The sequence below is a fragment of the Myzus persicae genome, unplaced genomic scaffold (assembly GCF_001856785.1).
Source record: "Myzus persicae strain clone G006 unplaced genomic scaffold, MPER_G0061.0, whole genome shotgun sequence".
In the NCBI taxonomy this organism is placed as follows: domain Eukaryota; kingdom Metazoa; phylum Arthropoda; class Insecta; order Hemiptera; family Aphididae; genus Myzus; species Myzus persicae.
In genome coordinates, this window is record NW_019101865.1 from 13707 (window position 1) to 39585 (window position 25879).

General features: G+C 32.6%; 1 protein-coding gene across 1 annotated transcript in view; it reads left to right on the forward strand.

The window, feature by feature from the left end:
- Window positions 1–965: 965 nt before the first annotated feature.
- Window positions 966–25879, forward strand: part of LOC111030615 — a 37296-nt gene continuing 12382 nt past the window's right edge. Inside the window, exons 1-2 of the mRNA XM_022310201.1 lie at window positions 966–1159; window positions 25498–25636. Of these exons, the coding sequence (XP_022165893.1) occupies window positions 1009–1159; window positions 25498–25636 (290 nt within the window). The 5' untranslated portion in view covers window positions 966–1008. The remainder of the gene's footprint in view (window positions 1160–25497; window positions 25637–25879) is intronic.

Genomic DNA, 25879 nt, shown 5'->3' on the forward strand with positions numbered 1-25879 from the left:
CACAATATAAAATATGTATCAATACTAGTTGTTAAAACTGTAGTTTTAATTATGTTTATTTTAATTTTAAATATGACTCTCAACGAAAATCTGATTAAAAAATGTAGTCCACTTAGGTAAAAAAGTGACGACCCTTATTTGTAACATTAAATATTATACTTTTTTGTTATTTAGTCATTAATTGTTTCACATACTGTGCTATTTAATGTTGAGTTGTATTTCTATAGAAATCTAAAAATGGTGCACCCAACACTCCAACACTCTTACTATTTATTATTTACAATACAAATGCTATCGTAAATATTATTCTATTTATTTATACTATAGGCAATAATTTGTGTTCAATAATATAATATATTTTTAATCCGTTATTTGGCTATCGATTATAATAAATATGTCGGGAGAAAATTAACTCAACTCGTACGTTTATTTAATTAACTGATTAGTTACTTCATGTCACGAAACGGTTCTTGGTTCTTTAGGCTAGATGTTATATTGGATTAAAAAAAAAAACAGTAATTCGTTGTGTGACTTTAAAATAAATACGTTTTCAACTCGTATTATGATGCCTATACTTGCACTTATACAAGACTACATATTTTGTTTTATTTTATAAACCGCGTAGAAGCACACACGTACAAACATAGTTTGAAGTATAAGGCTACAAATTTAAACAATATATGGTTATCTGAGGAAAATCATCTAGTTGTGATATTTTGTTTTATTTTATTCGCATATGTATTTTTTTTTTTTTTTGATGATGATGATGAGGAGGCATAGGAGGTTAATTTTTCTAAACTATTGCATCGTCTAGTTAGAAACGAGTTTTTTACTATATGGCGATGGTGAAACTACCATATAGATAATTGTTTGGATAAGTATTTTGTCCATCACTGCAGTGGCTGGAAGCTCCCGCACAAATTATGATACCGTTGCTCTATCTGCATATTCTGTTTTCCAGGCGACCGCGGCCGGAGCAGGAAGAAGAAACGCGACTTTTTCGGCGCCATGAGGACCCGGTTCAATAGATCCAAGTTCAGGTCCAAGTCGATCGACGCCAACCAGCACGACAAGTATAGCGATTTGTACGGTCTGTCGCCGGGGCAGGCGCGATCGATATCGGCGGACGGCACCAGAAACTCTTCCGAACCGTCCATTGGTGAGTGAAATCCATATTTGAACATATCGAACGTGAAATCCAAAAAAAAGTAACGTCGAAAAATACGTGAAAATCAAATATATTATATATTTAAATTTAGTTGACCTATACCACAAGTGCTGCGTGCAAGCAAGTATTTCTTGTACAGCACTACCCATTTAGCGCAAGACATCCAATATTTCAATAAGTGAATTTTGGAAAATATATTCATATTTTTTTTTCATAATTCGTACGCCTTTTAAACACCCCATATTTCTAAGATATTAATTTTTTAATTTTTTATCGTAATCATTTTTTAAAAACATTTTTTAATGACAAATTGATTTTTAATTAATGAATCAGAATAATTTTTGTATTATTACTTAACGAGTTCCTTATGGATAATACGGTAAAAATTTTAATTTATCGGAGTGGCGTTGCACAGGAGTGCGTGGTAACTCTTTTGCAAGGTGCAAAATATTGGTCCACTACTCCTCTCGTCGTGGTAAATATACTTATTCGAAATTTGATTTCTATAGATCGAAATACTAAAAATAATAAGCTGCTTAAAAATATGAATTTAAAAATGTATTATACCATTGAAAAGAGTACAAAATTCAAAAAAACAAAAATATCAAATATAGTAAAAGAAATATTTTCAATAACTCAAGAGTTTTGTAGAACAAAAGGTGTCTTACGTTAAACTGATTACCCCGTGGTCTTATTTTTGGATTTTACTACCGAACAGTACCTAAATTTTTATGGGTGGGAAACATATGTGTATCGGAAACGTTTTTCTTTTCAAACCTAATTTTATGTCATTGGAACACAGTATCTTCAATATAAAACCATCAAATAATTAATTAAATTCACTTTTTTTTGTAAAAAAACTGACTGACATTTATCTTTTTTTTAAACGACTACAACACGTTTTTCATGTTTTTCCCAGACAGAATAATATTTGAACATACTTCTAATTATTGAATATCGAGTAATTTAGTTTGTTCAATATTATAAAAGTTTTTAAGAATTAGTGAGTCACGGTTTTGCTGTCTACTGTTCCACACTTATGCAACATTTTACATTCGTTGTTTCAACTTTCAACATATTTACAATACCTAATATTCTAATACAATTCTGGCTATGAACGTTTGTTTTTTTTCTTATTTAAACACTAATATATGTATATATTGACAATTTTTAGTATTATTTTTATTTTTTATGAGTAATTAATTATATACGTTAAAAAATAATACAAAAACATTCAATTACAGAGATGCCCTGTACCAGAGTTGAAACCTTCAGATGGTTACAAACTTGGAAATTCGTAAACTGTCATTTTCGTATTTTACGATACGAAATAATAACTATTTACATTTTTTCGTAAACAAATAGCGTTGTAATAAATATTTTGTATCGCATACTAAAAATCTCCGTGTTCGTCTAAGTCTAAGACATCAAAAACTGAGCAATTAAATTATAGTGCAGCCAGTTAATGTGATTGTACTGTGTATAGGCGTCGCCCGGGCATGGTGAGGAGGGGGGAGAGATTTGTTTGAATTAATAATGATATTCTAGAGGACAGGTCAACATTGTTATGGTTAAATTATACATATATAAACTCGTATATAATTTTATATATTATCTATTTTGCAAATTATTGCTATACAATATAGACACGCATAACATTAACATCCAGAACGTCGATACGGCGCCACTAACATTTAAAAAACATGCGAAATCGGTATAATAATAATTGGTAGGTGTAGGTGTAATTACTGCCGTAGTTTTTGGAATACTATACGTACGCCCAGGTACGGTTTATACTCCTAATTTGTCGACAAAAGGTATTTCGACTAAAATAAAAAAAAAACAGTTTACTCAATGGTGTTTGAAAAACGTCCGACTGGCAAACAACGTCGGGCAAGAGAGCTATTCGCGCTGGAAATTATTTATGCCGACCGCGTTTATAGTGTCGTAGTTTTATTTGTGAACTTATCTTGTCGCGAGTAAAAGGTACAGCCAAAAAATCACCAGACGATTAACGTCGATCGACGTGACATAATATTGCATGTGAAGAGCGTGACAGGAAGACCTGACAAATGAAATGACTTTTGTTACCTATTATAAACTATGGTGAATATTTTAAAAATATGTATTCGAACATTTCACTACAATCAACTAGCTGTCCCGTCACGGCGTTGCCCGTGTATTACATGGCTGTATAAAAACAAACCCTCTTACCCCCTTAGGGGTCTAATTTTGAAAAATCTTTTAAAAACAAAAAAAAAGTAATAATAATAAAAATATTTACAAATTTATTGTTATTAAAAAATGATATCTCATACTTATAATTATAATTTGTATAGTTTAACAAGTTTATCGCACATCGATAGGAAAATTATTATTTTTCGATAACGCAATTTGTATATTTGAGCTAATACGTGTTTCCCATACAACTCTCAACTCAATACAAATATTACCTTAATTATTAGTTTGTTGTTTATAATTTCGGCAAGTATTCCTACGTCACAAATGTAGCGGTTTCAGCCGTTTTTACGTTCGATCTTCAGTAGACAAATTAACTGACGTAGTGTCGTGTGGAAACAAAGATCTATTGCATCATTATTATATCTTTTCCAGCTCACCCCTTGCACTTCGTTGCCCTTTACAAAATGCCAACTCTATTCGAGACTCGCTTGTGATAATGTAAGCAGTATATTAACAGGTAGGCTATCTACCTGTGGTGGATTGCGAACCCGGCTAAGTGCGGGTATATAGTGTTTTGTGTGAATAATATGTTTAACTTTAATTGTATTAATTATTTTGATTGTGTACATATCGACGAGCGGCTACAAGTGTAACTCAGCCAACAGCCACTTTGTTAGGCAATGTACTAAAATTCGATTTGATGCATTCTCAAACCTGATCTGTCCGATTAACCAATGGCAACCAACAAATTTAAAAAAATACCAAGTCCAGAAAGTTGAGAGGAAAATTAGTTATTAATTAAAATAAACCTGCAAATTGTATACCTATACACATAATATTGTATGGCATGGCGGCCCGCGGGTGACTTAAGTTTGTTTTAAATTTTAAGCGTGATCGCTTAAACTAACCATGATGAACAAACATTTATCAAAAAACTCACCATACAATTTTTCATTGATCTTCCGATTGATTTCATTGTGAAATGATCTGATTTAAATGATAAGCGATAAGCGCAATGCATCGAGTAAGAGAAATAGGTAAATAATTTATAAATTTACTAAGAAATAACAAAATATTATTATTCTATTTTTTTACCGATTTTAACCCTTTAAAATCAAAATTTTGAAAAATCCTTTCTTAGAGCCCGATGAAAAAAAATATTTTGTTTAAAATCTATCGTCGAAATTTCAAGTCGATAGCTCAAATAGGTTCAGCTCTGCGTTGATTATTGATAAAGTACACTTTCCTTTATATAATATACAGAAGATTTGTAAATCTATTTTTTAGAAAACTTTTATACAATTCAAGTGGTTCGTGTTTTGTGATAGTGCAAAATTGTGTGATGTCCGATTGAAGTACGACTCGTTCGTTTGAAAATTCACAACGTTTGAAAATAATTGTGAGGCCCAGGAGCGTGCGTAGTAATACTCGTCCTCGAACACACACATGATTTCGGGCCCCGACAACAACATGGATACAAAATTATAGAGGACTAGCTGGGCTTGCAAATGTGTAATAAATCGAAAAGAAGTGGTAGTGATCGCCAGGGAAATACTGTCTATGGCTGCGCATCGCTTGTTGTGTAAAACACGTATGATTTGTGTATGGGTGTGGGTGTGTGTAGTTATAAGCTAATCGTAGAAAGGTATCACTGAAGTCGAATGGCAATCAAATGTGTGTCTTCACTTTGCTATTATTATTGAAGCAAAAATATTATATCGACAGTAATATTATGACAGATACCGTGTTTACTAACGGGAATTTACTGGTATCGCTTGATTTCGTACACAGTTATTGCAATAATTTATCAGAGTGGACGACGATGGTCGACAATTTCCATTCGACCGGAAAAATTTGTTTACACGACACTGGTTCTATATATCATCATTATTGTTACCAATAATATGTTATGTCTGGTATGTTAACGTCACACTGCTGCAGTACCTATAATATGGTTCACTGTACTGTTTCGTATCATCCAAACACATTTCGCGCAGACACAATAATGCACTCGTTTCATTTATCATCTCACGGAGACTTTATATAGGATGTGTATACTCAAGTCGGAATTTGATGTGGGAAACACGTGACATTGGTGCCTACAACTTTCGATGACATTGCATAAATGGAAGACTCGAGTAAAATCCTTTTTAAAATTCGAAGGCTCTGCAAGAAAAATAGCTCCCTAGGACATGACGTAAGTACTTAAATACTTTGGGACGACTGCAGTGTTCATAAAATATTTAGAACACTACTCAACGGCGCATTATTATAAGTTTGCTATGTTTTATTTTATTCATTAATTCAATTTTTCGCACAATCTTGCACCTCCTGCCCAACTGTAGCCTACAAAAACTAAGAATATCGGAAAAAAATGTCTCAAAAATCGAGAAATTCCACTGTAAAAATGTCCAAAACTACGAATATTCACTCTCAAAATGTCCAAAAAAATTTGATTTAATGTTAATTTAAGAAATGAAAGAAGAACAAAAAGTAGCTTATTCGTTTTAATTAATTATTCAAATTAGGTCAAAGAGAGATTGTGCAACAACAAGTGCGAAAAAAATGTAGGTATGTTGAATTGCAAGGACAATTTAAATAGTTTGTGTAGAGTATAAAAATAATGATACAAGTATGAAATATTTTTTTTAAATTAGATGTTCGAACAAAGAATAACAATCTCGTTGCAATAAAAAAATATTATTCGTCGGTACTTGAATATTTTAAAGTATATTATTATGTTATATACACACGTTCGCAAGTGCAATGCTTTCGCCAATAATTAATTTAACCTACTGTTTTAATAATAGTAATATAAATTACGTGAATATAGTAATAATATTATAATATACGTCTTAGTATATAACACAAGAAGACTGTACGTCTTTGCTAAGGAATTTTTTCTTACGCAAGGATTTCATTTTATTAAATCAAAACGCATCCAATGCAGTGACCCACATACGACAACAATGTTGGCCAGAGTGGAACCACTTTCCCATTATTGTCTACAATATGTAATATTAGTACCAGCCCTCTTAGGAACGCTAGAAGCGGAAAGGTGTATCGCTATTGCCTATACGACGCGCCGTGTTACCCTTCATTAGACACAAATAATCATATTATGTTTCTCAGTAAATGATACATTAAAAATCGGATTTTTATATGCCGACTCGCCTTCTTTGCTCAGAATCGTTTTTTCTATTCAACGGTTCCATTAAATTCAAATATTTAACGCGTCCAACATTCAACAATGATCCACACGACACCTGATGCACTGCACAGTGATACCCATTTTCCATTCTTTACTTTTTAATATTATGCGTTAATTGCTAGTTCACTCAATTGTAACTGGGGACCAAAAACCCTAGTCTATCAATATTAAATATACGACACTCCGTGTTATCCTTTACATGGTATAATTATAAATATTCATTTTTTTTTTTTTTTTTTAAATGAAATTTACCTATTACGTGAGTTTGTTGCATATTATGCTGGGTATTGAAATGTCAGTTTAACTGTAGGCCAATATTGTTCTGGTTTCGTAATTCTATCGGAAATAAATAAATATATTTTCAACAGATCGGAGATCAGATTACAGATATTCCACCTCGTTTATTAAAATACTCATTGTGGACTTTAGTATAGAGTTGACTTAATTATGACACATTTTTTAAAGTTTTACTGCCAAAGAGCAGGTGAATTTATTATTAGGTCAACTATACCGATATGATGACTACGACTTGAGTTACACCCAAAAAATAAAAACGATTTTTCCAAAAATTGGTTTTGTGTAAGAATAATCATTTGTATTTCTTTCCAACGTTTTCTAAGACCACCGTGATTTTTCAATCTTGACTTCTCTAATGTAAGAACTAGATTCAATTTCTTATCAGAAAAATTGCTGATGTTGAAAATCGAAGCATTTTCACCACCTCATATGTTTATGACAAACAGATCAAAAACACACATCGTTGTAAATACAATACATTCACTTGCTACTCATTGAGTCTAAAAATCGAAAATCGACACAGCTTTATGTGGATACGACGAGTGTAGTCAAAATTTAGACTCGAGTAAAACGACATTCAGAACATTGTTTTTTATTTTTATTTATTTATTTCTTTATTTATTTTGTTTGACACACTAATTTAATAACAATCATAATGCTCAAACTGTTACTTTGATCACTGCAGTAAGCACTTAGCTTAATTGAGTTTGATTAGTCTAGTTACGTATCAGGATTAGTGGTTACATCTCACCATCATGGCACCATTGTTCGATAAATCCCCTTATCTGTGTCTTTGACTAAAATTAATTTAAACGCATTGTTGGTAATTACATATTCCCCCCTCCTCTTTAAAATTTCTGGCACTCCACTTTTGATTGCACATTATACTTCTGTTCGATTGAACATGCGAATCAATGGAAAATTCAAAACCAGTCAATGCAGTGTTACATGTGCATCTAAAAGGCGAAACTCCAGATGGAATTAGATTATAATATTATCAGTTGAAGGCTGAAACCTAAAGTCTGGAATTTTTAAAAAGTCCGGACACGATATTTTTTTATCATTTAATTAATTTAAGCATGAAAGCTAGGTCATTGGACAGCCGTCTGGAAGCCAGTTGTTGTTCTCGACCCAGATCTATGGCCATGGTATCCAAGGAGTAGGCGTTTGCAGGACCAAGCTTAGGTGCCATAATCGTTTTTTAGAAAGCGACGTTGGATTTGTTCTGGCTTATACTAAAATAATATTATAACTATGTAGTTTTTGACTAGAAACGTATACGATTTTCTGAAAACGGTATTCTACTTAAGCGTCGACGGAAATTCGTTTTTTAATTAAATACTTTTTATGGCATTTGTGGCACTACCTTCGACGACAAACATTTGTGATAATTCGGAAAAGACCATGGTCCGTTTTTAATCAAAAGCAATGTCCTCGCTACGAAAACACTTTTAGCGATAATTTTTCTCGTAACCGTTCTCCGCCCTTGGCGCCGTCGTCACATATTATACGTATAATATGTACACTGCGAACGCGCGGATACCATATACCGTAATCAATAATCGATTGGACCAGAGCCAAATAAACCGTTTTTGAATTGTATATTAACTCGGTTGGTGCTCGGTTAAGAATATTTTTTTACGAATTTTTCCCATCCAAGCGTTGAAAAATAACACACACAATATTAACGGCGAGTCGTTGACACCGGCACCGAGTCGTATGGTTATATTGTTATGTTAATTCTACGTAAATATTATTCCGTCTAAGGGTGTTACAATACCATTTACTCTCATAATACACTATGTAATGTGTAGCCATTATTTTCTTTTCGATTTTTTTTTTTTTTTTACTCACAGCCGTACGGGCGCATATAATAAAATATAAAAAGTGATCCAGTGAAGACGAGTCCACGTTCATTAATTATTTCAAAAAATTATATTTATTTTTTAATAGTTTAATTGCATTGCGAAACAGCAGTTATGAAAACATTAAGTTCTTTTACATTTGATCAAAAAAGTGTATTGTCGTTCAGCGAAATAAAACTACCTAAAAAAAAATATTTCGATGACATTAATATTTTAATGATATATTAATAGTGTTTTTCTCAAAAGTTTTGAAGTAATTACCGTTAGTTGTTGTTATACGTATATGGGACATCTCGAGTACAGAATGATTCACTCCAAACACGCTTAACCCTAATTATATTCGTTAAATTGAGAGAGTTCATTTTAACACTGATTTTTTTAATTTCCAAATATTCTTAAAGCCTATAGTTTTGAATATACTCATAATATATTGTTTTACCATTTTTAAGTATAGTATTCATGAGTTGACATTAACTAATGTGTTTCACGTGGGCACTTTGGAAATCTTGTTGTACCAAAATTGAACTGCAAATGAGAATTTTCTGAGTTTTTACTTATTAACAAGGTCTGGATATAATTGCGTTAAAAACTATCAAAAAAAATAACCAAAAATATCCTTAAAGTGCCTCTTTTTTAAAATTAGTTACGCGAGGTAAATAAACAATATACGGGAAATATATGCGACGTATCTCAAACCGACCAAATCGATAATCGCTAGAGATATAATATAGATACGTTATTGCTTTCATCTATAGAACGATTGGCTTTTGGTACGGATGAAAATACTTAAAAACTACTATGAAAGCAAATATTATGATCACTGTGTTTTTTGATATAATATTTTTAATTACCTAATTAACATTAAAAGTTTGTACAATGCATTAATACGTGCGTCGCTCGTGAATAAAATGGCCTGAACGATAAGAAATACAAATTAAATGTCTTGTATTTTGAAATATTTGTTACAAGAAACGAATTTTGTACTTGGAACGCATAGTCTTAGAGTAGGTACGCAAACGGTGATGCATTTTGCCTTGAGTTATGGGGACTCGAGTATGTTCTATATGGATTAAGTGAAATAAATATACATAATAACATATCTAGGACCACTAGAAAAAAAATATTGCGAACTAGTAATCGATGTACATTGGTTGTTATTATTTTCAAATCGGCCTTTATGTTCTCGAAGTTTCTGGACGTGCCATCAGTATTTACACAAAGTTTCATACCACTAAGACTACTCGTTGGAATTTGGAATTGTATTATAAGCAGGCGCGCAAAAATGTCTAAAGTAAATAAATAAATACTCTCCTCCGCAGTGATTGTTGTGCAGCGGGTGAGGCAAATAGATGTTGGTTCTCATATTATTATGAGAGAAAATAGTTTTTCGGAAGACGAAAGAAACAACGGACGAATGGGATTGGGGGCAGACAATATGAACCGCCCTCTGTGCGTCTCGTGTTATACATAATATTACACTGTGTCACTGTAAATAATAATATGTTTTCAAACCACCGAGCTCGACGACGCATTTTTTATGGTCGTACGATCGGTGGCGACAGTCTCCGACACGAGAAACGAGACAGAATAATATCATGCTTGTTGTAGGTGCATAGCTTGGGTGTGCGCTTAGAAATAACGAACCTCTCTGCCATTTCGAATTCCCAGCTCCATTTCGCATTATTTACAGGGTATTACGCAATAATGCAAAGATAAATTGTACATAAAAAGACACATGCAGAGAGTGTGTATGTGTGAGGAAAATGTTCACTCCTCCGTCCCGGCAATTCTCTCTCGATTTGGTCAATTTTCAATGCGATCAGTGAAACGTTATGCGTTCAACGGTTTCGTTTTCGTGTAACGTCTGTACACGTAGTCGGCCCATGCACAGAGGATTCCCCAATCACGTTTTTCCCCCATTTTTTTCATATAAGACCTAATTAATTATAATAATATTCTGGTTTTTGGATTTTTTTTTTTTTAATTTACCAAAAGACCGTTATTAAATTCTCGAAATTTAAAAAAATATTACCGAAGGAGTCTCTATTGGCAATTCAAACTTCTGTTTTTTTTTCAAACAAAAATCATTCTTTTTTCACTGTAAATTGAGTAGTGAACTATTTTTTGAAAATGTTGTTGCGCTAAGTTTCAAATAATTATTCGATCGAGAAGTTTCTCAGATATCATTATGTTTATAAATTATAATAGGGTTAAAAGTCCTTAAAAATGGATTTACGAAAACACAAAAAATATATCATATAGGATATAGTATTTATTTTACTTGGGACGTATTTGCAAACTGTAATAATTTTCGATGAGTTTATATAAATCACTATTATTTTTAAAACCCCATAACTCTAGTGCGCACAAAGTTAAAAATTTAAAAATTGACTTTTTCGAATTTTTGTTTTAATACATTTTAATTTTTAAAAAAAACCACAGCAGATTATTTTATATTCACAGGAAACTCCTTGAATAGTTAAACATATCTTAATAATTAGAAAATGTGGTGTTTAAATAAATATTGAAAAATGTATACCATCAGGTTTAAAATAACTACGTAATTGAAGAAAAAACGGTGTGAACATTCATAGTGAATCTGCAATATTGCTAATATTAAATAATATTTTATCATCGAATTGTTTGTATTATTATTACGGTTATATTCACCTTCGACAATTCTCATGATATCATAATAATCGCTTTTACGCTTACAGCAGCCAAAAGATATCGACAATATCGTGTTCAGCACAATTTTTTTTTACAGACATAATATCTTGTTCAAAATCCTACAAAATTTTATATTTAATAGACAGACCATTTTTTCTATTGTTTATATCCCTTTCAGCCGGAGCCAACAAATAATTATCATCGTAGCAATTTTCACCTATCCCGCTCTCATATGCGTATCGACTAAAAACCGAGCCCGAGTTTTGTCTCAGTTCTCATTGCTTACTAACCCACACAAATGCGTAGGTTAGATTTATCATGATATTGTGTTTTTTTTTTTTTAAATACCATATGGGTTTCGTTCCTAGACTACGCGATCGTGCAGTGTGTCACCGACGATAACCAACCAGAATATTCTAGAATTTTCTATTTATTATTTGGTATAAGTACATTTTTTTCTTTTAATTTCTCATTTACGCAGTCAAAACATTGTCAATTTCCAATGGTTATAAATAGAGCGCGGATTTCTATGCAATTGCATATTTGTTTCCTTTTAATATTTTTGGATTTTTGTCAGTATTCTCTACGAATCATCATAATTTGAAGCAAATGGTGAAATTTTTTTTTGCATATTTTTGCATATTTCAATGTTATTGCATAATTTTGCATATTTAGGCAAAATTCAAAATGTATTGCATATTTATTGCATATTGAAGCAAAAATTTAAAAAAATGTATAAAATAATATAGTATAATCAAGTAGAAAAATTAAAATTACATTTTATGGGCACGACGTAAACTTAATAAAAAACTGGAAACTCAAAATATGACTTTACATGAAAGCTTTTCAATAATTGACGAAATCAAAGAAAAAATTAATTCTATTCCTGGGCCAAAAGGTGCAACACTTACTACAAAATTAAATGAGCTTTCCAATACAAATGAAGGTCTAGAAATTCTACGAAAAATAAATGCAGTACTATCAGGCGAAAACGTTCAGCTCGAAGATGTTTATCAAGACCCGAAAATAATAAGTTGCTTCAAATATGCCCCAACAACTTCGGTTGATGTCGAACGTTCGTTTTCAGTATTTAAAAATATGTTAACTGATAAACGTCATAGCTTCACTGAAGAAAAACTTGAAATGCATATGATCATTCATTTTAATAGTAAATAAAATTAAAAAATTTAAAGAGAAATCTATATAAGTATTTAATATTTTAGTATTTAAGTAATTAATTGTTATAAGAAGTTTAATTTGTAAAATTTTAAATAAATAAAAAAAACGAATTCCATGATTTTTACTGCATGTTTTTGCATATTTTCATGATTTTTACTGCATATTCTATGGCATATTTTGATACTTTTTAGTGCATAAAAATCCGCGCTCTAGTTATAAATAACTCGTATTTAACGTACTGTGCTATCGCAAGACATACCGGTTTGTATTACTGTGATCTAACGACGTTTTTTATTTCGTTATTAGATACTATTATTTAGTTGTCGCCCACCTTTTGCGCGAAATGACGTCGTATTGTCGACCTACACATCTGTGCGTGTTCGGCTCGTGTGTATCATAACAAGGATCGTACTGATATTACAATATAGCCGACTCTGTGTTATAGTCGCGTACAACCTGTGCAGTCCGGTAGGCATAATATCATACCGAGAGAGCGATCCATATAATTGATCCGCGAAATATTTACGAATTGTGCCGCGGACCGTACGACGACACCGCGAGTTAGTCCTGACAAACGGATTACAACATATACCCACGTCGTTACTCGTAGGTTATTAATAATTATTTATCGCGATATTATAGTTCGCGGAACAGTCGTGAAATAAATCGCCGATTAATCGATCTAACCGCCGCCATCTCATAGCAATATAATACTCACCCCACCTCGTCCAGTGGGTCTTCCGGTTGTCTTGTACGACGCATCTCCCGACTTCCGCGGAGCGTACTCTCACGGGGGGAAATGAAAAAAGTTCAAGTGACCGTTATCGTCGTCGACTCACACTTCCGACGATGTCGGGTGTGTTCGAATGGTTTTTTTTCTTTCTATTCCGTTTACAATAATTATCGCTGCCTGGTGGTATAAAAGTCTTTGTTCGCAAGACATTTAATCGAAAAATGCGCGTGCACCGCGGCAATCGTCGGACACGTGGGCAATGCAGTTCCGTGTTCACTTGAACTTTATTCGTCCCCGTATAATAGTGCACTCGGAAATCTCAAACACGTACTTCTAGGCGCCAAAAGGTGGCAATAGTTATTGTTTTTCTATTTGAATTGGTCAAAGGGTTTCCGCCGTGTCTCATTTCCGTATACGCGAGGCATATGCGAAAAGCCCCGGGTAGGTATACACGAGACGAGTTATCAGCGACGAACCTCGATTCCATTAACGTCAACATAATATTTCGACCTCGTTTGTCGATTTTCTGCTTGACAATTCGACTTTTCCATTAAAACGTTCGAGACTAGATTACACATACAATGTTGCGCGGGTGCGTCGTAACATAATATTACATAATACGGTGTTCTACTTCAATCGAAATACGTTTCGTGAACAACATTCAATCATCCATTTAGTATAAAAAAAAAATACTGTTCTCAAAAATATAATACTAACCTAACCTTTTAAAGCGATTTATTGTTGTGCGAAAACGATAAACACCACAAGAACCCTGCAGTGCTGAGCGTTTAATCAGAAAGTGTCCTGTGTCCTGTGCCCCGATATCCTTGCAGACAGTGTTGTGCGTGAACTCTTATCTTAGATAATATTACAATTTCGTAAGGTCATATTCTATGGTTGTATCTAGATATTATTTTTGCTTATTTTGTACAAAACTGAATAAGTTAGTTCTCCTGATTTTGGGGAGGTGTGCGCATGTGAAAGTTAGGATTACAAATTGTTAAAAATTAAATAACGATCAATCGGATTTGCTTTTACTTATAATATATATACTTTGGTGATGGGCCTATTACGGATATCGGGAAAAACATAAGCCTAAATTATTCAATATTCGGTATGATTAGAGTTCGGATTTTGTAGCCACTTGATTTTTTTTCTCTTGCTCTGAACTTTAAAACAAAGCTATGTAATCTGTACATTTGATTTTTTATACTCTTAGAATAATGTCCATAAAATGTTATTGTCTAGTAATTTATGTGTCTCGCAAATAATTAAGTCCTCACCTTTAACTGTCTATACATTTGTCATCGACAAAAACTTCTTAGATTCTACTGGGACCTTTATCGTTTGGTATTTATTCTAATAATTACATCAATAACAATAACAATAATATTGTAAAATATCAAATGAAAATATAATAAAATACTTGCACCTAAATATTTTCACAATTAAATTCCACTATAGGGGTTTTCCGACTTTCCGAGATCAACAGTTTCAGTTTTAAATGATTATCAATATCAAGTAAAAATAAACTAATATAACAACCATAAGAATTTTAAGATAACGCTACTTTTTTTTTTTTTTAGTGGAACTCGTGCAGAGTTATGGTGTTTTGATTAAAAAATGCTTTCACGTTATTTATACGAGTCAATGTAAATTGTTAAATGAAGAAAATATGTAATATCGGAATAGTAATACAATTGTTTCACCCACTGCTCAATCTTCAAAATAACAAAAAAAAGTGTATCATAAGCATTTGTTTATTGCCATCGAGGAATTTCATTATATCGTATGTTACAATATGAATGCTATTTTGAATTGCTACCTTTGAAGAGGATTAGGTAAAAAGCCTAAAGGTCGTAAGAGGTGTACCGACATGTGTGCTAAGGAACCTAAATTGTTCATATCATAAGACCGTCACAAATATTACATTCTGTGCAAGTAGTGATTATATTAGTAAACGCGTCGACATCAAAAATATTCGTTTATTAGTTACTATACTCAAAGGTGAGTTAAAAACAATATATTCATCGTTAAAAACCATTTACTTTCTATAATATTGACTGTGCATAAAATTATGTAAATTTGAAAATAAAAGAAAGATTACGAATTAATAATTGAACACTTAGTGGAGAAAATGCAGTCATTACCAGCTAATCAGTTTGTTTTTTAATCAATTTTTTTTTTTGTTCTGGTAAGACGGGTTTCTGCAATTATCTCAATGTTGGTTATTTTTTGATTAAACAGTAAACATTTAAGTTGGTTTTTGTTTCGAGAAATCCATTTGGGTTCAATGATAATATTGAAATGTTAGATAAACGGAATTTCGGTCAGTTGACATTTTTGAAAAATTAATTTGTCAATGACAGTTATCAGGGGTAAGTCAAGTAGATCGATAAGGATTTTAAATTCACTTAAGAAAGAATTTAATTCGACATTCAAATCTTTGTATTTGCGTACCAACATTATTATTTGTATCGTCTTAGGGACTTGTGTTTGGTTCGGTAGCTCGAGAATAAGTTTCATTAAAATTACCATTGTTTATATCTGATATGCTGTCAGCAATGTGGCTGTGCAAGGAACACTGGCTTCGAAATTTTTAATTTTATCAATCGAGAATTTGGGCGATTGGTCATTGAGCTAAAATATATCTTTAAAATGTGGGCGAATCAAAACTGGGAGTATTTAATTTGCAACGAAATAACAATATATAATTTGTAGCATCGCAGGTGTAGTCAAAAACAGTTCTTGTAGTTCGCATCAAAAAGGGGGCATTTATGTGTTTGATTATATTTTTGTCGTTGCTGTTGACGTCGAAATTTGATGGACACAAAGTACGACAATAATCATTTTTCAGTATTTCAAACAACCCACTGCCGCGTCTAGTGATCATTACAAAATGTTCACGTCGCAAAGGCGTTAGCACATAGTAGGTATTAAATTTAAGGGTTCCGAATTTGAGATATCGCACTTGAAATTTCTCGATCGAAATATTTCTAAATTGAAATTTCTACTGTTTTTAGAATATTTCAATGAGATGATTAAACCTATTTTGTATTTTTCGTATAAGCGAACTCTGGTCTAAAGTAGTGTAAATGATTATTTATTTACAAACGGGACATGTCAATTATGAATAATTACTTATCAGCCAAAAATTGCAAATTACCATGTCAGTGGTTATAAATTAAAAATAAACGGTTTTGCATGTACAGTGAAACCTCCCCAACGGAATCTCTAAATACAGGACACTCTAAGCTACGGACACTTTTATGACACTGATATTAATAATTTTTATCTTAAATTAAGAATTATTTTGGTATACCTGAATAAAAACCTCAACTATTAAGTTTATCTTATGTGTACGTTATTAAACTGTATATGAAAATCTTATCTTTTCCGTCCAGTCACTTTATCGCGTCAGCGAAATATTGTAACTAATGAATTGTCCTATGTGCGTTTAGTTGTGTTTATGATGCCTATATACGAACGTTTTGGCATTGCTAGCAGTAAAAGGCATACGTAAATATATTTCTTCTATCGAGATACGGAATAGTTCATTGTACTCAAACACAGTCCAATTAAAAAATGCCTGAACACACGAAATAATTACGCCTACGATTAGTAAACAAACCGAAGTAACAGATTTTTTTCAGAAATTTCAATTATTATTTTTATCGCGTATTTAATTAATGTAAAAATAATATAAAATAAAATTATTGAATTTATTTATTTATTGAAAAAAATGTTTTCCTCTAAATAGCGGACACAATTTCGGCGACCGAGAGTGTGCGCTATTCAGAGGTTTCACTGTATTATTATCGTTTGATTTATCGATAGTCAAACATTGGGTTCTTATTGCTATTATCTAGTAATGATTTATAAGTATTCAATTTCTATTGTCAGCTATGAAAAAAAAAAAGTTTCTCACTTAATTACTGGAAAATAATTTACGTAATTGGAAAAAATTCTCATATTTGTAAATAGCTCAACAAGATTTGAGATAGTTCGAACATTTTTACCGTTGTACAGAGAAAATGCTAATATAAATATTTGGTAAACATTTTGAGGGTCTAGTTGTTGAACTTGTGGGGAACTTCTATTAAAATTTCTAATGTTATCTGTGTAAAGAAATATTTTTAGAAATTTATAACCGAGAAATAATTTGAACATTTTCTAGGTTTTGGTGAATTTTGTCAACATTTTAACTAAAAAAATAGTCGTGCCTTTTAATTTTTAATATTTTTAAGCTTCCATTGATGAAACTTATGAGGAATATTGCATTCAATACTCGAGATTTTTGCTTTGTCAAATCTAATGTAAACATGTTATGTTGAAAGTCTCAAGAGTCAGTGGCATAAGGTTTTCAGTTAATAAAAAAAAAATTCGATTTTTTCAAAAACTATCATTTTTCTTTTTTTGTTCGTCACGGCAACAACTACTAGATAAGTAACCCGGACCAGTGCGTTGTCGAGAATCAAAAACCAAACAATATTATCACGTGGACGGTAAATTTTATAACTCGAGACCAGAGCTTTTTTAGTCAAAACGTTACAGATTACAAATCATTCGCAGTGTTGTAATATCGATATAATTTACTCACGGTACGAGAGTCCATTATTTTTACACAAACACCCCCAAGTCACCACTCACGCGAGAGTAGTCCCGCGATATTCGTGTGCATCAATAATAATAACGATACGGTCACGTCCGCGCAAAATATCGCATTACTATTATTTATTATATAATAATAATATACGACACGCTCGAGCGCGTGTGTGTGCGACGTGTGTGTGTGTGTGTATGTGTGTGTGTGCGTGTGTGTGTGTGTGTGTGCGCGTGTGTGTGTGTGTGTGTGTGTATAGAACACAATAAATGTATGTGTTATAATATTGTTATTATTATTGTATCGTGTGCGAGTGCTTTTCCAATCCAACGTGTAGGTAATGTATTATGCACGTATTATTATCATTATCCCCCCACCTGTCGTATTATGTCATAATATATTTAGGTATTTTTCAGTAATGACGCGTGTCGATAACACGTTTTTTTTTTGCTACCATCGACGTTGTTCCGAAGTGTATTTTTTTGTCGACGAGTCATCACAAAACGTTGTAATAACAATTTATACTATACTGCTACCACCACTACTACTAATAATAATAATATATCATATTATGATATCATACCTACCCCTTCGGCCAATGCCGGCCACGACGTCCGCTGGTAGTTACTGACTGCATGGTAGCAATACTCGATCGCTGGTCTTTCCGTTCTTCGATATTACCAGCTATATCGTAATATATTTAACAGAGGTTCTCAACCTTTTTGAGTTCGCTACCCCCCCCCCCCCCCCCCCCCCCCCATAATGTCACCGAGACGTCCAACGACCCTTTTATAATGTAAGCATTAAAAAATTGAACCGACTGTTATTATTGTATTTATTTGTGTATATATTTTATGAAAAAAAGTATATTATGTACACTTCGATGAACGTTTGTATCGACCATCGGACTATCCAAAAAAAAAAAAAATATATATATAATATTATAACACTCACTATTAATATTATAAGATTCTAAGTGAAACAATTTTTTTCTCACTTGGATCGACGACCCTATAGAATAATTGTTGGCGACCCTCCGGTCGAGAATCGCTGACACATTATAATGTAGGCATTTTTATTTTCTAACCTCGACCGCAGCGTAATGCGCATACCTATACAATAGTTGTATCTCTGTAGACACCGTCATTAAATAATTACGACAACACGTTCGGCGGCGCGGAGTAGGTGGATACTCGGAACGTTCGCGTAATAAACTGGAATCAAACATATTTGTAGGCTTAATATTCTGTGACATCGACATCGTCGTCGGCGTTTTTTGTCCCCACACAGTTCGGTTTCGACAAAACTCGCTTCGTCCAACGTCGTAATTCATCTCCCAACAATTATGCGACTTTGAACGCATCGAATTCCTAATTTTTCCGTTTTGGTACGCGGTGATCCGTTTGAGGCGCGTGAGACACTCATGTCGTTAAATATTAGGGAAAACACCGAGGTTTCGAAAATGTTTCTTTTGGAAATTTTAAGTCGTTATAGAACAACGTTTTTCGGAAAACGATTCCGCAATTATTTTTACCATTTGTCTGGTCTCGAGGTTTTACGCTTTACGCTAAGACAACGTACTTACTTTTTTTTATTCCATATCCCGAAGCGGCGGTGTACTTCTGAGTGTATTCTGAGTGTTTCGATCAGTCGAAATCAAATTTCGGACGACTAGTTTACATAGGTAATCATAGCGTGTTTGAAGTCTAGACGAGCGGAGTGGTGGACCAACGTTTTGAGGTGTACCATGCCACTCCGGTCACAAACACTTTGAGATGACTCTACCCGTCCGTTTGTCGTCTCCAAACCTAAGGCGTAGCCAATTTCCTTTCACCTGTTTCAATAGTGTGATGTTAGTCTTGTAATCATTGTGAATATTGACCTTTTGTCACACTTTTAGTCGAGAACATTATTCAGCTTTTTTGAGTGCTCTTTTAATAATCAAGGGAGATTCGATAATTTTTAATTTGTGTATTGAAGTGAGTAGTCCAATAAATATTCTGCTTTGGAATAAAAAAAATCAAAAATTATAATGTTAGAGAAGACATTTTTAAATCATTATTTCGCATATTTTCCAAATTGTAGTGTTCTTTAATGTGCTGAAAAGGATCTTGTTCAGTGCTATAACTATGGTGACTTGTTTATAAATTATGAATCACAAAACTAGCAAACTAACCAATATGAAATTATAACGACGGTAAAATTTAATTAATAATGATTATACGTTTGATGAGAATATATTATGTTTATCGACAGCCTTGATACACCTATTATAGATGGAAATGTGGCAAATGCCCAAATTAGTGACGATAACTTACAATAAATTATATATCACACGATAATAAGAGATAATTTATTGGATAATAAACGGAGATTTTTCGAAACGTAAATACTCAATTTCTAGAAAACGATTTGTGTTTTTGGAATTATTTTTTTTCATAATTTTAAAAGGATTTTAACATCAAAAATGATTTTATCATTTGGGAAATTTGTCATTATGCTTTACAAACGTAGTCGAATCGGTGAGTATGCATAGCATTATGTATTTTTGAAATTTATTGTTAACAATTACTTACCTACCAGCAAGAATACCGAAATCTTATCGAAATATCAAAAGTCTTTGATCAGTGTCTGTACTGTCGATGTCTGAAAACCAACCCACCGTGATCAGTCATAACGCGTGCTTTGAATGTTTAAGTCCACATTTGTTGCTTACAACGGTATTGCAATATTGACGTAAACTCATCTCAAAAGTTCGATTGTCTAAGACCAGCGACGACGTTGAAACCGTTTCCAAGTGCAAGAATAATATCAAAAGAGGTATTCGTAAAGGCCAACGTTATAAAATACGTATTAGAAAAAAATGTTGAGTTTACTAAAAATGTTGATGAAAACTCATACGAAGAGTGAAAATATTCATACCGGTCTTTCCACCAATGTTGTACGCGATGTACATGTCTGTACTGTTATAGACAGAGCTAGTTTGTACACGAAACTATGTTATCCAACGATATTGGTAGAAAGGATGTTTAGTCGATTTAAATAATCAGTTTACTGCCGAATAGACGACAATACCTGATATCACTTAATAGTTCTAAAACTCTAAATAATTATTGAACCATATTATCTACAACATAATATGACTAAATGCTATTAGTTACATCGGCTGCTATCAAAATAATGGCATTTTAAAGTTCATATTTATCGTCATGACGAGAATATAATTTGTATTTAGAATTTAAATTTCATCACATGTTTTGACCTTTTTCGCTAGTATTTTTGTCGTTTGAGTATATGAATATCCAAGCCGTTACTTAACAAGTATATTTTAAAGAAAATGCGTAGTGTAACCAACGTGGTTCGAGTCTCTGTCATCAACTTGTCAACACTTTAAATAGTTACTAATAGTTAACTAACTTCCGAGCTACTAGTTGAAATTGGATAATTCTTTTTGTTCATTTTGTGATTTTTATTTTGTATTTATCAGAAAACTATCGTGCTCTTAGAATATTGAAATACCATCTTTTAAAATAGAAAAAACATCTTGAAAAAATATTTTCTTGTAATTACTTCAAAATATTTAGATATTATAATTCCAAAAATTTTACAGTTTTTTTCCCCCTAGAAAATTAGGGATTACCTTTAGAATAATCGAAAACATATGCCATAGAAATAGAACCCAAGAAGGAGCAATAACCGTATCATATGACTTGTTGAAAAGGGTGAACTCGATTTTTCTCGTTAGAAAAAAACCGTAGGTAGTTCTCAAAAAGTAATAAAACAACATTATTTTATTTATCATGAATGTTAGTCTGCATGTTATAAATAGATCCGTTAAGCTGCAGGACAGTTTTCAACCGTCTTTGATTTTGATCAGTGTTTATAGCCTATTTTTTCAACCCCTATCAGTAACTGCAAGGGTAGCTCAAACACGATTTTTTTTTCAGCTCAATATTTACTTCTTTTATTTATTTATTTATAGTGCATCCGATGGTCACGCATCGTATTAGGTACTAGAACAATTAACTGTCATACGACACATCTATGGATTTTTGATTCCGTGTGGAGGGGTTATGGAATCCCTGTGTGCAAGTATTCCGGTCGCGTGACAGGTGTCGCACTGTGACGTGATAAGATTACGATTTTCTCTCCGACGACCACTCCGAGACAACGCATCGACGCACGGAGGCCCGCGAAGTCCATCCGCACCTAACCTCAAAAATCGTATAGGAGAACCATCGCAGTGTGCGACCACTGTGCGATATCCTTGTCGAGTGTTAGATAATGCGTTTTTTCTCGAATTCGATCGCTAATCGCAGACGTCACGTGGGTACATCTCGTTAAGTGCAACTGACCGTCTCCGTACGAATCGTTTAACTGGGTATTCGACATATTTATTATACAACGACGTGAACGAATGCGATGGTTTTCGGGAGGCCTCGTACAAATGCACGTACAGCAATCAGCGAACCATCAGATCCGGCTATCGATCTCACTGCCCCCAACTTCCCCCTAATCTACCACCTATAACCTGCTGGGACATCTATGCATACTTATGTACATTACGCGTGTACAAAAGTATTGATTTTGCAACGACGTGTGTTCGTTGAGTTTATGTTTATGCCCGGCATCAACTTTCGGGGCAGTAATAACGATCCGATTGTGTACATCTTTTCTGTGCAGACGTTAAAGCGAATCTAGTTGGTACTTTGGGCATGGTAAAAAGTAAATGATTCATTGAAGTTTTCAAGTACGCCGGGAAAAACGAAAAACAAATTAATGAAAAATGAGAATTTTCACGCAAAACCATTTTTCGACAAAATCAATTTTTCTTGTGAGTTTCTAACTCAAAACCTAATATCCGTATGTATTTTTAATTTTTTCCAAAATCATGTAAGACCATTTTACATGCACGATAATATTTTCAAAATGTTGTAAACTTCCTTAAACTGTTTTTAACCAATTTTTTTTTTGTCAATTATTACTGTCGATCAAAATATGTAGTTAATGATATTTTGGAGTGCTCAAATTTAAGTGAAGATAGTTTGCTGAAATTTAAAAATATTATTCGCGAGTATTTGAAACACAAGACTAACACTTACCCACCTCTTCCCGGAATGTGTTTACAACAAACACATATTTTGCAGGGACACTTTGGGTATTGTTATTGGTTACAGGTAATACATTTTTTTGTTTTTTTTTTATGTTAATGGTTGGCATTGATATTGTATTGTATTATGTTATATTATATTATTAATGTTTCAATTTGTAGAAATATGACACATAATATTTTGGGCATGACTGTTGGGTGGGCAGGATATAAACCGACTTTAAACCCTCGAAAAAATGAACAAATATAGAATATGGCTCTATACCAGTGTACCTCTTGTGTTTACGGACCAACCGACATCGGTGTAGTTCGCTTTGTGAACTAATTCGACCAGGATGCATAGCCAATGGTAAATTTTTGGACTTTGTTCAAATTACTCTCTACAAACTTAAAACCTATAAACTTTTACAGGAACAATCTCCAAAACTTTCACAAAAATGGATCGAGTAGTTTCTGAGTCTATTAAACTACAAATTTGAATAATAAACAATTAATCATATTTTATTTTATTTTTTTAAAAATAATCCCATATCAACGCAAGTGGGTAGGTCAGTTACTCTGTATCAAATTTTTAAAATCAAAACTTTGAAATATCGAGTAGTTAAATGGATTACCTGGCCAAGCCTTAAACTTAAAAAATTACCAAAATTGTGGTGATGATCAAAACTAGCTAGCATTATAATAGTAGGTTTTTATCATACATCTTGTAATAATTAAATTATTGAAATACGTGAAATAATATGGTTATACTTACGTAAAGGAATGGCATAAATCCAGTGACATGACGGTTTTTGATATTCCTGGGAATTTTTGGGAGTGCTGCCCTCATGTTAGATGTTTTTTATTATAGCAACCTAAAACCTAATATTACTCTAAGCCGAGCTTCACTCCTAGCTGTTTTGTAAACACTTTAAATTGAAGCATTGAATTTCTCATTTTCCCATAGTAATAATAATAATAATAATAATAATAATAATAATAATAAAATCATCCATCAGTTCTTAAGTGAATAAAACGAGACGAGCTGCTTCCGTAATATGAAAGTCTGTGATCAAACAATACAACACTATAACAACGTCACCAATCCATAACAGAATCGGTGACCTGTTAATTTTATTTTCTGTCTTAGAACTATTGTAAGGTAGCAATAAATATATATACATTTTATTTTATTTTACCTTAAATTTAGGTCACTACTACAGACGACGATAAGAATTATTATAGAAATTCAAACTTAAGCTCTCGTTAATACACACATAATAAGGAAGTAACCGATAACTGCGCTTTTCTACTCTATTCAATGCTGATGCACTATGCATTTGATTTTCAATAATGTTTTCGTTATTGAAAAAAGTTACGGATTTAATAATTGTATTCTACCAATTAAGATCGCCACAGTGATAACTGCGATATTTTAGTTTTAGATTTTATAAACAAATAATACTATTTTAATTTTAATTATAACATAATCATACTTCTTACGACGAACAGCAGCGACAGGGAAATACTGCTATACTAATTAAAAAATAAAGGCTGAAAATCGTAACAATTGTTGTTAGTCCTTAATATTTTCAAACATGCCGTGAGCCCGTACGTTTTAAGTTTAGACAAATTTATTTGGTAAATGTATCTAAATAAAACCTTTTTTTTTAACTAGTTAAATTGAATTGTTATCGTTTAAAATTTTAAAAACAGTAACAACATCGCATGGTAACCATTGAATTTAAGGAGACAAAATATATTACTCTTTGAGAAATAATTATGATAACAGTTATATTTGTGTTATAATTAAAATTAATTTATGCAATTGTAGATTTTCAATTAATTTTTGAATTTTTGAATCTATTATAATTGTTTTTTAATCAAATATTCTTGCTAATTAATCTCACTTAGAAGGAGTATGCCATCATATGTGTACGTCACCAAGGATATAACGTTTAACAACATTTATAATTTTTAGTTTAATAGAAAAATCAAAAAACAAACAAGAGCACATTTATAGGAAATACCTTTTTTTAGAGACGTGTTAAGCCTACAAATAGCTTAGGTTTCAAAAATGTAATCTGGTTTTGCTTGGGTTTGCCAACAATCTAATTGGGTTCAAGTTAATACAAATAATAAACTAAAGTCAAGTTAAACTAAGTGAACACAAGACCGTCAAGTTAGACGATGATACTTAATAACTTTTAATCAATTTGACTCTTCTAGTTTAAAACTAATATACGAATAAGACATTCACTTAAGTCAGTTGAATTAAATTAAATAAAAAATATCGACTTTTGTAATTAGTACGTGAATCACGTAAAGAGTTAATCTCGTACCTATATCTGTTTAATATTGATATATTTCATCGGAAAACATAACGTAATTCAAAAAAAAAAAAAATCCGTGTAATCGAGACTTCGTCGCATAATATTATACTACAAACTATGAAATGACTGCCGTTTAGTATTCTCTCTTTTAAACTTGTCTCGTTTCAGATTTACTGGCACCACCTAGGGCCGGGTCGGCAAGGTCGAGCCTGAGCGAAATGTCTGGAGCCAGCGGTACTTCAACGGGAACCTATCTGAACGAAGCGTCGACGCTGGTGTTGGAGACGACGGAAAACAACTTGAAAAAGTGAGTTCGCCATTAAGCGATGTGTTGGCGTGTGTGTGTGTTTTCCATTTGTTCGCCATTAAATGCACTACCGTAGTTGTGTGAATCGCCATCTCAGTGTTTGCATTTCATTAAAATAATATAAATCATTGCAAACAACGCTGTGCTATTAAGCCAATAATTGCTGAAGTCCCGCATTCAGCAGAACAGTTTATGATTTTGTGAAAATATCAGCAACAACGTCACCGAACACACGATAAACCG